Genomic DNA, 15,730 nt, shown 5'->3' with positions numbered 1-15,730 from the left:
ATATTTATAAGATATTGAAATATTTATTAAAACATTTAACAAACATTAAAGTATACAATTTTTTAAGTATTAAAAATAATTCAATTTCAAATCAATATAATTTTGTAAAAAAATAAAAAGTGTATAAAAAATATATACAAAATATAAGGATAAACTATATGAGTATTTTTTTTTAATTAAAGCTATTTATCAAATAAGCAATTCGTATTAAAACTATAAACTTTTTAAATTATTATTTTATTATGTTATAATTTTATAACAAAGAAAAATCATCATTATATCAATTTTTTAAATTTTTTGCTAAATATTATCAATGTTGCATAATGAAATTATTAATAAATATTTATGTTAGAAATATTCAGATATATATGAATCAAAATACAAAACTGACAAAATAATATCAAAATATCTTAAATTAATAATTTCTCATCTAAATATCCTAATATTATAATAATTTAAAAAAATATATATATATATTTTATTCAATATATAATATATAAATATATTTATTAATCAAATAAGCAAGATCAAAATAGATATGAATTCCAGATCATATATTATCCATCAATGATATAGATAATATCATTTAAATTTACTCAACCAAAATTTTTTCCATCTTCTATTATTTAAAAATTATAACAGAATTCAGTTACGTAAAATTCTAGTTATATAATACATACATCTATTATACTTCGTATATCGTGCTCCTCTAGTTCCCAAACATAAAAAAAAAAAGAAATTATATGATATGATACGAGAAATAATATAACACCAGAGACTTCGAAAGAAGTCATATATATAATCATATAAATATGTATATGTATATATACATATGTATACGTATAAATATAAATATAAATATGTGTGTGTATGCATACTCTTTCCTCTATAATCATGTGATTATTACATATATACACATACATATAACAATGAAATAGTGTATGAAATATACTGCATGTAAACAGTATATTCGAAAATAAGAATGTTTACGAAATCTACATTAAGTATGGAGTTTCGAATATTTTAAATTACAATAATATATGTAAGTCAGAATAAGTGGATTATTAAAAAGCTTTCGTTATCGCTACACTCTTCCAATCGTCATTTCGTTGCGATGATACTCAGTAAATTGTTTACGCGGTTAACGAATGCTCGTACATCTTTCGTTTTTAATCTCGTCGATAAATCAGTATTTCGCGAACATGTCAGATGGATACAATTCACGTATTATACTGACAAGAGCAAAAATATTCCCGGTGAGTACAATTGATATTTCAATTTTGATTAAAAAATATATTTTTATTAATTAATTGAAAATACTTTTATAATTAATAAATAAAAGACAATTTAAAGCAAAAATTGAATAGATACATTTATATGAAATTGTTAAACTAAATTTTGAAATGAAATAAGAAAATTTGTTGTTTATCTATATATTGAAAATTAAATAGAAATGAAATTTTATTGATGATATATATTTTTAATATTAAGAATATTAATAATATTAACAATATAAATGAAAATACAATGTTTATATATTTCTTTATCAATAATTAAGTTAATTTAATTAATTTATTGATAATTATAATAATTAATTTAATTATATTTAATATTTTAAAGAATTATAAACAAGATATGTAAAAAATAAAAAAAATAATATTTTACATTCAGTTGTATTATGAATAGATAAGTATGATTGATAAAAAACAAAAAATATTGTAATATAATTATACTTTAGGTGAAACTGAAAAAATGAATATGTATCAAGCAATAAATAATGGACTTCGAATTGCAATGATAAAGGATCCTAATGCAGGTAATGAAAGAATATAAAAAATTTTTTTCCTCTACTAAACAATTAATTAAAGATAAAAAAAATATTATTTTTAAATGATTTAAAAAAAATACTATAAGAAAGTTACAATAATTTTCTAATATACAAATTAAATTTTTAATTTATTTCTTATAATTAATAATATACTAATCGTAATATATAGATTATTCTTATCAATTTGTAGAAAATATTCATAATGTTCATAATTATATAATATTCGTACATAATATATATTTTTTAATAAAAAGTATTACAATTATTTTTCTATATCCAGTGATATTTGGGGAAGATGTTGGATTTGGAGGAGTATTTCGTTGTACGATAAATTTACAAAAAGAATTTGGCAAAGAACGAGTATTTAATACACCGCTTTGCGAACAAGGAATTGCTGGTTTTGGAATTGGTTTAGCTACTGCTGGCGTAACAGCAATCGCAGAAATTCAATTTGCTGATTATATATTTCCCGCTTTCGATCAGGTACTATTATTATTGAAAATATTGATTACTAATTTTCAAAGAATTAAAAACACTATTTTATTAAGAAAATCGTGTTATTATTAAAATATAAATCTTAAATTGAATATTTATCTAAGAGAAATCACTATATCTACAGTTGGTAAATGAAGCGGCAAAAGTAAGATACCGAAGTGGAGGAGAATTCGAGTGTGGTAAGTTGACAGTTCGGGCACCTTGCGGTGCTGTCGGTCATGGTGGTCTCTATCATTCGCAAAGTCCAGAAGCTTATTTTGCTCATACACCAGGATTAAAGGTATATAAAAAAAATAATTCAATATTTTCTATAATTTTATTGAATTAATATCAAACATTTAGCAATGACAGAATTTTCAAAGAACAATTCAAGATTTTGTATAATAGATTTAATTCTAATATATAGAATATTAAATTCAAATAATTCGTGATGATTTTATGATTATTCTTTATATCAAAGAAAATCTGACTTTTTGATATATAATATTAAGAAATATTAAGATATATAATATTGCGATATTTCGTTTAAAAATTTAATAAAAATCAATAAAACAAAATTTCCTAAACGAAGATATCAATTCTAATTTGTTAAGAGATTAGTTAGTTCGATATTCAATTAAAAGGAAGCAAATCTGATTAAAAAAATTAATTTTATTATTATAATAATTTATATATATATAATTTTTTTTATTAATTAATATAATTCTATTATGAATTTATACAATAAACAATAAAATATTAATTATTATAAATTTTATATTCTTTTCGCAAATATAGGATAAAACATTATTGTTTTCTCTAAAGTGGCAATCGATAATATTGAAAATGACAATTACATTTCTCAAGTAAAGTTTATTAGCTCTGGTCGATAATAAATATTTCATTTATTCTCCGATAGATGTTTGTAGAGATACAATTATGGAGTTCACATTAATCCATTTAATAGAATAGATCTTATGATACAGACAAACTAATAATTTTATATCATAAATCATTCGGTCGGTACTTTTTAACTTTTTTATCAAATCGCTTTCATTTTAATTTGCACATTTCAGAAATTGTTAGATTTGTAATCGTTAATTATTCAACTACAATTGAAATCGATCATAAAAGAAATCGGCCGAATGAATAGAAATATTACAAAACTTGAACAAGCATGTAGAACGAATTTCTATACTCAAGGATATATTCTTCGTCAAAGAGTATGCTTTAGTTCTATAGTCATTGGCTTTCTAGAAGAGATCCCATGAATATTGTACGACATATGTACTCTACGTATTCATGAAGAAAGTTTTCCTCATATACTAACGCGTTGCTACCGACACTATACATCCCGATTACATGAACATCGGTGCGCAACATCACTCCGACATTTCCTGAAACCAAGAGATCACACGCTCTTCGTTTCGCGCTTTGACACAATACCTACCGTGAAAACGAAGCTACGTAATGAAACTGTGCATACCTTATACATTCTATTATGTTTCGAGCATATTTTTGTCAAAGTCTGAACTTCATTAATTAAAGTGCATACTGCCTCATACCTCTCTCTTGCGTCATTCAATTTATCTTTGCCTTCTCGTGTTATTTTTGAATTATCGAATAATTAATAAAATTTTAAAAAATATTTTTTACAGGAGGAATATTCTAACTTTGGAAAGTAATACATTTTCAAAAATGAAGATTGAAAAATATATATTTTAGAATGTTCTATAGATGTTTATATAACTGATTAATTATTTTGATTCGAAATCATTTGTATTTTAATGTGAATTTTAATATAAATGTCATTAATAATACATGTAAACATATATACAATGGTAAGGACAAAGCGTAAAAAGTAGTTATATTATACAGTCATACGATTTCTTTGTTTTAACTTTTCGAATTTTCCGTTGTATTCATAAAGCAACGCTTTGTATTATAATAATCCATAAACGTATAAAATAAATAATATTTCTCATTCGCATCGTGCTAAAATTCAAATATCATAATATTTCTTAAAGATACAGTGAAAATATTAATTTTATTATAAAAATTTTAAAACTTGGAAATTTTCATTATTTAAATTTCACGAGTTAAATTTCCATTCCAAAATCTGTAACATAATGAAAAACACGACAGACTCATCGATGTACACATTTTTTATGTATGTATACCACTTTCCAAAATGAAAATATAAACTCTAACTTTGTACAATTTCAATATCAAAACTTTCAAACAAAGATAAGATCGCTTATCTCTGAATTCCAGAATGTAATCACTGATTGCGTGTATATGACCATAACACAGGGTATATGACCACAACAATGAATTGTAACCGAACGTCCTTTTCAGATCGTTATGCCCCGCGGAGCGAAACAGGCGAAAGGTCTTTTGTTAAGCTGCATAGAGGAACCGGATCCCTGCATCATGTTCGAGCCGAAAATATTGTACCGTGCTGCGATAGACGATGTGCCGACAGCTCATTACAAGATAGAGATCGGCAAGGCTGAGGTTGTGAGAGAAGGTAGGCGCGCAGGAAGATCTTAGGGATAAGTTTCACTTTGTAACTGCGTAACGATATCGTCCGTGCATCATGTTTGGTTATCCTTCGCGCGTAATTCGCCATTTCTTTTCTCACGTTCGAAGTAATAATTGTCGATCGATCGTGATCATAATGGAACTTTCACAAGCTGTTCACAGAGAAATTTATAACTGTTGTATCGTTATTATCAACGATTAATAACGACCGGATAAATAATTCATTACATGTTCGTGAACTGTTAAATGACGGATAATGAGCAGTTGTCAATGTGCAAATATAAAGAATCGTTCGGATGATTATTATTTTTATAAACAAGAATCGTTTATTTTGATCAATGAGTTATTATTTTTCATATACTTTATTGAAAATTGAAGTTATTTACAATATAGTTATTATTATTATATCATTAATTGCATATATCATAATTTTGAGATGCATTACAACAACTATTCGTTTTGAATTTTCGACAACTTTTTATTATAAATATTTGAGATTTTTTTCATTCAGACACATGTTGACATTTTTTAAATTTTTATATAGTTTTTACATGGTATAAAATAAGATATTTCATATATCTAAGCATTAACTATTGATTTATAAATGATTGCTTCAGAAATATATTATAAGTGCATACAATTAAAAAAAAAAAAGAATCGTTAATGATTATAAATTTATATTAATTAATAATTATTAGTCCGATTAACGATTATTGTTTGTTAATTTATTTCATTCGAAATTTATTATTAATGCCAATATTGAAAAAGAATTTTTAACCAACGATCGGATAATTATTCTAATTGTAAATTGCAATCAATCAAGTAGAAATTTCTAATTTTAATTTAAAATACGATCAAAATTCAACTTTTCAAAAATTAAACGATTATTATATTTATTCCTCTATGTCTTAAATATTACTCAGAACTATTGATCAATAAACAGGAAATTAAATACAGTAATTGGAATTTCTATAACTTGAAAATTTCTATAAAATTACAATTTTGTTTATTCCTTTTTCTTCGTAATAAAAATCTTTAGTTTATTAATTGTATTTATTTATAAGTAATTTAAATTTGCGTTAGATGAAATCTTGATTTAATGCAAACTTCAATCATAACTTGATAAATAAACTTAATAGACGTACATTAATTTTTACATTTATTTTGATCTCAAAGTCAATTCTCGAAAGATGTCTTATAAATATTAACACCTTGTAGATACTGATTTATATCATAATTTAATAATTTTTTATATGTTCATATTCATATCTCTTTAATCCATTTAAAATTAAAATTTTAACGTTAAAATTTTTGTCATAACTCGATATACTTATCTATTACAATATGTCAATATATAACCATTCACTTTTCTTTTTCTTCCATTTATTAAAATTGTCTCGAATATCTAAAAACGAAAACCAATACTTAATCTTATAAGAAATTTTTTCTTTTTTACAAAAATATGAAAAGAATATTAATTCTTTCGTTTTTTAAATTCGATGATATTCATTCATGGTCCTTTCACTATTCGATTCAATCATGCGACAGACACAAAGATAATCACGAGAAGCGTAAAATAAGGCAAACGTGGTTTACAAGTGCGTGGATTTGCATATAGGTGACGCAGTGACACTGGTGGGCTGGGGAACTCAGGTGCACGTACTACTGGAAGTGGCGGATCTCGTTCAGGAGGAGCTTGGGGCGTCCTGCGAGGTAATAGACCTGATTTCTATCCTGCCTTGGGATACGGAACTCGTTTGTAAGGTAATAATATTTCATCGTAATAATTTGCTTCGTTCTCTTTTTTCTTCTCTTTTCTCTTCCCCTTCGTTCTCTCTTTCATTTCTTTCCTCCTTTTCCCTTTCCTTTTCTTTTCTTTTATATCGGTGTTTAATGCAACCGGATCGTTTGCATGCATCACATTTAAAAGCACAACTGTTACGTTTGCGCGGCTATTACGTGGGTTCGTGTCCTTCATAGAAATGAGAGGAGAGGAAGGAAGAGGAAAATGAGAAATACGCAGTATTTTAATCGTACGATTCGTTTATGTTTTTCTTTTTTAATTAATGTTATTATTAACGAATTATTAAGTGCAAAAATAAGAAAAATATAATTGTTTTGGTGAGATGGAGACGATTTTTTGAATAAATTAAAACTTTTATTATTATGATAAAGATAACGAAAGATAGTAAAAGAAAAATTATGAATAAATTTTATTATGATGAATTAGAAATAATTGAAAAAATAAGCTCGAGAAAAAAAATGGTATAAATTTTTGTACAAAAAAAAGTAAACAAAGAAAGTTAATTTCTCATTTCTCTGTTGATATATAATCATCTTCCAAAGTATCGATTGATTTATAAAAGAAAACTTTATAATTTATTTTTCTAAATGATTAATGGTTTTTTTTTAAACAATCTCTGGTCGAAACTTTCGAAACTTTTAAAAAATATTAAAACATTACTTTGTGAAATAATTGAGAAATAATTGCGGAACTCAGAGCTCGTGTTTATTTTTATTTGCGAAATCGGAACCGCTATGGATAATTGTCTAATATATGTTGTCGATTCTGTTTTTTTCCTTTGATTATCATTAAGACTCTTCATTAATGTCTCTTCGTATATCAAAAATTCCGTAGAAATGCAACGTAATATCATACGTATAAATCGATATGATAAAACAAAAATTAAGTACTTAATTATTTAGTATTTAATTCGTTAAATATTGTAAATAATATTTAAATCTCAAAATTAATTTTTTTCGTCGATTCGCAATTAATTTCATTTTTTATTAACCATTATTATTAACCCAATCCCAAATTTTCATTAAATACGTATTCAAATTCGTATTCGATTTCGTCACTTTTATTAATCAATTAATTATTGAGAAAAATTATTCATTTAACATACGAATCAAACTCGAGGTCGATCAAACGTTTACTCGATTGTTTATCAAAATGTTAAATATCACAGCGATTCAAGAACCGAAGACAACGTTCGTTCGAATTACGATATACCATTAGATGCTAATAACATTGATTTATGCTAATCGATCTCTGACTTAACGATATGCACGGTACGCATCATCATGCATAAACGTAATATGTGTGCAAACACGCGAAATATAACTGCTGTTAGGTGGCGATTGTAATTGGAAACCCATTCTCACGTAATTTCGATGCGTTCATGGATTTCAGTCGATGATATTCGTCACGAGATTCGCCAGAGCGATAAAATCGATACAAAAATTTTCGAAAAGGAATATAAGAGTACGAGGAGAAAGAAATGGAAATTTAGTCTTTGTTTATTTAGACAAATTTTTGGAATGAAATGTTCGTTTAGCCCAGACAAGAAAAGCGATAGGAATTATTTACGATAGAAAAGAATAATGGGATAAATTTTAATATTTTAGGTTTTGAAAGATTCAAAATATGGAAAAAAAGGTAAAAGGACAGAGTTGTTTTTATTCCTGAAACAAATTTAACAATTATTAGAATTTTGAAGAATAATCGTGAGACGTTTTTCTTAGCTGATCGTTTACATTTTTATTTTTATATTTTTATAATTTGATCATATGAATGTAGTCAAATAAATTACAAAAAAAATATAGTTAAAAAAATATATGACAAGTATGATTTTATTGCAAAAAATTTATTGAATTCAAAATTTTATGAAAGAAAAATCAATTTTCCTTAAATTTCTACTGTACTACAATTTTTACTCTACTACAAGTAATATATTTACATTATATATATATAATAAAATTTTACAAATAGTTTTCATTCTTTTCAAATAATCTTATTATTACAAATTATACATGTAAGATAATGCAATTTAAGATTAAAAATCCGCTTGGTTTATTCAATATAATTTTTTTGTTAGATAAAGCTCAAAATTTTCACTGATTTTATATGAATATTAAATAATATTATTTTAACATCTGTTGAAGTTAAACAATTGAAGTAAAATTATATAATATACCAATATATTGCATTTACTTGCTAAAATAAAATAATATTTTTATGCATTAAATCTATCAAATATTAATATTTTTACAGTTTGATGAAATTAAATTTTATAAAATTAGCAATAAAAATTTATGATAATTAATTTTATTCTCTGAAGATCATTTTATTAGAAAAGAATAGTATTGTTTCAGGCGTTAATTATTACACTGCTAGCCAAATTTTCAGAGTCCTATATATTTTTTGTTAATATTTTTATATTTATAAAGTTTTTTTCAATTTTAAATCTCAGTGTACATATCATTTCAGAAATTAAAATGTATCATATTTGAGTATATAATATATAATATTGAATATATTAATTACGATATTATGTGCATACATCCTTTATTTTCAACATTTGTTTACCCTTTAAAATATATTAATTTTTAAAATGAGTAAACTTTTGCTTATACGTAAATGATTCTCCTTATAACTTGATGTAAAATTCAATTTTTGAATATTATATTATTTTATTTATTTATTTATATTTTAATTGAATTCAAATTTTGAATATAAGATTGAAAATCGTACACATCGTGAGAAATTATATATATTTATTAAAAATATTGGCCTATAAATATTTTAAAACGAGCAAAGCATGAGGCGTCAAATTCTTTCATTTAATCATACTGAAATTTATTATAAATTATTTTTCTCATTTCCCGACAAATGAATATAAATAAAACTTTACTGTAAACCGTTGCCCGTGCGATTTTTCTTTTTTAACGAAAATAACGAATATCGATTTTCAATTAAAAAATATCTAAGTTAAAAATATAAGGAATAATAGAACATGATATAATCATAAAATCATTTTTAGTAATATTGAATGTTCCATCCATAAATATTTTTAGATTTAAAAAAGCAGCTAGCTAAATCATCTGAAATCTAAAATGTCACATAACTATACAGAGAGCCGTTCTAAAGAATCGTGCAGGTGGTATCGAGTTTCTAATGATTTACAAGCATATACGTGTACGTGAGTCTTAATTACAAATCTGGTACACCAACATCTGATCTCTTTTAACTCAAAGCTACAAAGTGTTCTGTTCTCCCGTTATATTAATGCATCGCTTAACGTCAGCCCGCTTATAAATTATTATTACGCTACATAGGATGGTGCATAAATCATTCACAAATTGATCCTCGGAATAGTTCGTTCTATCGAATGAATTACCCTCGGCGACACGTAATAGCAAGTTAGATAGCTACGACTCTGCTCCGAACTTTCGATCGAGTCGTTTATTGATGCATATTGATTGCGAATATCGATTTTTTGATCGAGCCATTTCATGATTCTGACAAAGAATTTCGTGAAAAGAGTCGAACAAACGATGGGGTTAACTTTTGATGACCGAATTAGGTTTATTTTAATCTTCTAGCTCTTGGATGTAATTGGATATAATATAATTAAAATTAGAAATTATCTTTAAAACTATTTCAAAGCCCATTTAAAACTTCACAAGTTGCTAATATGCCATCCAAGTTTTAGAATTTTAATTATTTAAAATTTACATTCTAATAATATTTTAATATAAGAAAAGCTAAAACAATCTCAATTTTATAAATTGTTTACTTCTGAAATCAAGAATAAAAAAATTTATTTTGAAGAAGTCGGTTTAGTTTTAACGCAAAATATAAAAATATTACATTATTACGTATTTATCAATTCTATTTATCTTACTTCAAAATACTTACTAATTCAAAAATACTGTTAATATTCATTATACAAGTAATTCTCTTAAATATTAAAATAGACTTATTTGCAAAAGTATTTCAATATTCTGTAATTTCTGTGCTACGATAATTATTCCCAATGTTGCAGTCGGCGAAGAAGACTGGCCGCGTGATAATCGCGCACGAAGCTCCGTTAACGAATGGCTTTGGAGCAGAAATAGTTTCGATCGTTCAGGTAAATATTTCTTCGAATTTATCAAACGACATGTAGACGAAATTGAAATTCTGATCGTCATTTTTCGAACAATATTTTCTTATTGATAATTGATTAATAAAATAATAAAATTTCTTTTGAAATGTCTATCAAGTTACACGTATATTTTAATAATAAAAATAATCGAAATAATTCCAATACTTTTATTATTATCATTTTACGAGTTATTTCGAATAAATGTAATTTAAATGAAAATTTACGCATAGAGGAAAGTTAGGCAAAATTATCGATTCGTAAATGTTTGCGAATAAAATGTATAATTTGACGAAAATATCAAAATAATTATATGAAGATATACGTAATTGAAACATACTTATATTAAGAGTTAACGAACCGAACATACGATTGATCGTACAACGTGATAATTAAACGTGATTTCAAGTAGATTCCTGTTACGAAATTATTTACATATATCGTGTTCAGAGTATCCAAAATTCATTAGATACACGTTCAGTGTATTGTTGGAATGTAGTAAGATATCATTACGTATTTTCTGTTACATCATGCGCGCACTTCGTGATGGTTCGATACGCTCCAAGTTGCTTAGATGTACAAACTTTGCCGTCTTGCAAAACTTCAATCCTAGCGCTAAATTAGCAAATAGATAGCTCGATTTAGTCGTTTGTAACTCAAACATCCGCCTAATAATATGATTGCGTTTGCCATTTGAGGTGACGAAGTTGAAATCTTCGAAATCGTGTTAACCTAAATTAATATTACAATTACGATAATGTTTTCTTCTTCTTTTATTTATTTATTTTTTTTTTCAATTCAATGAAAATTTGGAAAACTATAGAAATTCGAATGGCGAAATGTTCAAACGAACGAAAGATCAATGTTATAACGATACGTTCATTTTCTTTATGTTTTTTAAAATTAACGCCATAATTTTATTCCAATGGATCTCTTTCCTTAAAGTCGTTTTTAATAGAAATTTATTTATTTTGAATTACGCTGTAGTTTTAAACTTTATATTATATTATGCATAATAATTTTACAAGATTATTAATCTTCTTGTTAAATATATTTTCAAATTGTACAAAATATATTTTTTACAATATATTTTGAGATCCTCGATCAATCATCTATCGAAAAATTAAAAAAGAAAATGGAATAAATTATTAATATTTACGATACAGGAAGAGTGTTTTCTGCATTTGGAAGCACCGATACAAAGGGTCACAGGCTGGGATACTCCCTTCCCTCACATCTTCGAGCCATTTTATCTTCCAGATAAATGGCGATGTTTCGCGGCTGTTAAGAATATCCTGAACTACTGAGGAACCGGAAGAACCAGTAGTTGAAAAAATAACTAGTTAAAAATTTCGAATAAGATTACTTTAAGTAATTATTTATTGAAATGCTCGAATAACATTTATTCGTTATAATTGATTCGCTTTTCATGTAACCCTAATTTTACACTGCAATTATTATTACGTTTTGAACAATAAATTATTGAAATAACTCATCGAAGTAACTTTATTCGCAACTTCAAATTTTGCCCATCACTGTGCTCAAGAGAGCGTTCCAGTAGAATACGCTGGAAACCTGTTGCTACCTTTTCAATTCATTTTTGGTAAGATATTACAAAAAATCATTATATCGATTAATATCGAAAAATATTCGCGATTTACAATTAAATTAACCGATCTGTCAAAGAACAAATAACATTAATATTAATAATAAATAATATTAGAAGATAAAATCATTTAATGGAAAAGTATGCATTATTTTTTTTAACCACATTATGAATAAACATACGAATGAAAATAGTAATATAAAGAATGTAGAATTATTTTCAATTCTAAAATCAAATAAGATATGTATAAGTAACAAATTAGAAATTAATCTTTCGTTAACTAAAAAATGTTATTAGAAATATTTTCGATAAATTGTTAAATATTTTTAATTTCTTAAGGGGTTTCATTCGTATCACTGTGAAATGGGTCTGCAATAAATAGAAAAACTTTATTTACAACTAATGTCTATATATTGAAATATATTTATTTTCTCGTAAATAATACAAGTTTAATCAGAATTTTAATTAATGTACTTTGTTATTAAAGTGTTAATGTTAATCAAATAAAGAATCATAAAAATATTTCAACTTCTTTTAAAGAGTAATAAATTCAAGCATTCGTTTATTAAGTAATTGATTAAGTAATAGAATGTAGCTTAAATGTTGTTAATCAGCATTGATATTAAAATATATCTGTTTATTGAGTTTTCTTTTAACTTCTTTTTCAAAATTTATAGATAAACAGCGATCTTATTTGCGATTATGAGATTTATTTATAATAAATGTTATTATTTTTATGATTTTTATGATTTTTATGACAGTTAAAGAAACAAAATAGTTAGAAATAAGTATTTGGCTGACAGAAATCTTAAAAAAAAAAGTTATTGTTATGAATTCACAAAGAAATGAACATCAAACAATTCTTAAATATTTATAATTACTTAATATTTTACGATGTTTATATATCGATATATAACTCTTTTTACACAAATTGATTTAACATATATTTCATAATTATATCAGGGCACAATAAATTTAAAAAAACTACGATATTTCTAATAATAACCAATCAACGTAAACGCATTCTTTCGACGTACGGATGCCACTTGGTAACACTAAACTAACCTCCTTGCGCAGGTCTTTTTAAATTTCGTTTTCCATCGATCCGTTTTATCGAATACTTTAGGCTCATTTCTCCATTTCCTTAACGGGAAAGTTGAAAGGAGATCCGATACACTTTTATTGTTCGAATGGCCGTAACGTGGACCATGTCCTTGACCCAATTCATCGTGGCCAGGCGCATAAATACTTTCCTGTTCGAGCGAATTGCCGTCGAAAGATGATACAAATCGTGGCCGCCGACGGCGGTGCCAGTTGCTTGCGAGTCCCGTCGAATCGATATTCGCAATTAGAACGGACGTGCCTACTGGTTTTTACAGAATATCTGGGTCAAGTCTGTCTTTAGAAGTAAAATCGACCGGCCGATCGTGTGTGGACCATGCGTGGCAACGTAATATCTTAATCAAGGTTCCAGTCTCAGGTGTTGCACTGGTCGACCTATATCCTTGGAGAAGGCGAAACCGGGCTCGTTGATAGAACGCGACTTCGTACGAGGAAAGAGGAAGAAAGAGATTGTTGGTATACACGATTACGGTATACAACACTTCGTAAATATTACTCAGGATAATCGTAATTTGTGCGAAAATGATAAGAGGATCTTTAAGATTTACTTTTTATTAATTCGGTTTTAAATTTAATTTCAACGTGTAATTTTATATTATATGTATATATCGTATTCGTTATTAACTTGTAACGTCAACGTTATACTCGAGGCAAAATGTACTGAATTTATGTGAAAATAATAATTGGTGTGAAACTAAAGAAAGGTAAAATTTATTACGTACAAATTTCCTTTGTTGAATCCGAACTGTTCGTAATATACGAATGCGACTTGATTGATTTTAGACAAAAAATTAATTGTACGAAATATCGAAGAAACCATTAAACGAGTGACAAAGTTCTCTTGAAAAATATTTTGCAATAACAGTTTAAATCGATTTATTTACAACGGCTTTTATTAAATCGAAGATCACAAATGATTCATAAATTGTTGTTATAAAAATATAAAAATCAAAAAGATAAGATACACGATCGCGAGTTTTCGAGCAAAGTGGATTCTTCGAAGGATTCTTCGTCTGGGTCGAAATCGCGCACGAAATCGCGGCAAGAAAGAAAATAGCGATCAGCCGAAGGAAATGTACGGCGTGCAATGTGCACTCGCACCGTATTTTGTAATTTGAAAGGGAAACCACATTCTTTCACTGTATTATGATACGTGAAAGTTGGCAACGGTGCACACTGGCGAACCACTCGTAGAAACAGAACGGTAAGAGGAAGAAGGAGAAAGGCGACGAGGGAAAGACGGAGAGAGACAAGTGAGTCGTGTCAAAGCAGGAGAGGACGACCGTGGAGAGAACACAGGCAGACAAAGAGGGAAAGAGACCGAGAGAGAGAGCCACTCGCCACGGAGGCATAGACTATATCGAAGGTCGACGAGTTGTCTTTTTATTAGTCGATTTTTGCGGGAATAGAGCAATGGCTCGTGCACGCTAACATATGGCGCCGATGCGTTCACATTCATTGAAAGTTGACAGATTTCCGATCGTGTCAACCTGATCTTTCCTATGAATCGATGCCTCTGCAAAAGCGTGATTCTTCGAGAAGATTTCGATGATCGAAATTATCCCAATTAATCGATCCGAATTAACAGCCCATTCTTGGTTTAAACGAGATTGTCTTCGCAATTACGATTACCGAGGCCGTGATACGTAAACAAGTTCTTAGATAACAGTTGAATTGGAAAAAACACTATGAATTCTTCCTCGATATCCAACCGGTTGATAATCTTGAAACGGCGGAGTCGTTCGTTCGCATTTGCTCGAGAGGTGACTGTACTTGTTGATTATCCGCTTCTTATCAAATTGCTCATTTGCCTTGCTATCACCGCTCTGTTTCTTATTCCTCTCTTGTATTTTTCTTTTTTACTTTTTTTATCTCTGAGCTTTTATTTTTGGCAAAATTGTGCACATGTGATATACATATATATGTACACGTACGTTACAATTTTAACACGATTTCTTGCGATTCATTAATTCAATTCCAATCGAATCTCGATACTGCGTACATCAATGTCGAAAATCGATGTCGATTTGGTTTCGAGTTCGACCGGTATCGTGCTAATTTTTATGAATTATAACGACGTTTTATTAAAACGATGCAGCACCCGTTTCTCACCCGAGCCGGATGTCGATTTCACGTGCGTAAAAATTCCATCGGACCGATCGATCAGTGACATATTTTACGACGCTTTCAAAATTTACAGTTGCTTTTTTATCTTATCGTAACGTA

General features: G+C 27.2%; 2 protein-coding genes across 3 annotated transcripts in view; both read left to right on the top strand.

The window, feature by feature from the left end:
- Positions 1–935: 935 nt before the first annotated feature.
- LOC107998626 (2-oxoisovalerate dehydrogenase subunit beta, mitochondrial) lies at positions 936–12,267 on the top strand. Its single transcript, XM_017057986.3, has 8 exons — positions 936–1,256; positions 1,739–1,816; positions 2,109–2,311; positions 2,448–2,603; positions 4,661–4,832; positions 6,465–6,610; positions 10,678–10,764; positions 11,943–12,267. The coding sequence occupies exons 1-8, from the start codon at positions 1,115–1,117 to the stop codon at positions 12,081–12,083; spliced, it is 1,125 nt and encodes a 374-aa protein (XP_016913475.1). The 5' UTR covers positions 936–1,114; the 3' UTR covers positions 12,084–12,267.
- Positions 12,268–15,236: 2,969 nt separating this feature from the next.
- The window catches only part of LOC107998619 (terminal nucleotidyltransferase 5C), a 131,649-nt gene continuing 131,155 nt past the window's right edge, over positions 15,237–15,730 (top strand). The window contains exon 1 of one of the 2 annotated variants that reach the window (XM_062073472.1): positions 15,237–15,434. The gene's annotated coding sequence lies outside the window, so the exon portion shown is untranslated. The remainder of the gene's footprint in view (positions 15,435–15,730) is intronic. The other variant, XM_062073473.1, reaches the window with a different exon arrangement.

The sequence above is a fragment of the Apis cerana genome, linkage group LG4, assembly GCF_029169275.1.
Source record: "Apis cerana isolate GH-2021 linkage group LG4, AcerK_1.0, whole genome shotgun sequence".
Lineage (NCBI taxonomy): Eukaryota > Metazoa > Arthropoda > Insecta > Hymenoptera > Apidae > Apis > Apis cerana.
Note: the sequence above shows the minus strand (reverse complement) of the source record. Positions and strands in the feature narration are given on the sequence as shown.

Coding starts and splice junctions, on each gene's coding strand:
- LOC107998626 (XM_017057986.3), top strand. CDS start 1,115: ATGATACTCAGTAAATTGTTTACGCGGTTAACGAATGCTCGTACATCT. Junction 2,312..2,447: donor TATTTCCCGCTTTCGATCAG/GTACTATTATTA, acceptor CTATATCTACAG/TTGGTAAATGAAGCGGCAAA. Junction 10,765..11,942: donor AAATAGTTTCGATCGTTCAG/GTAAATATTTCT, acceptor TTTACGATACAG/GAAGAGTGTTTTCTGCATTT.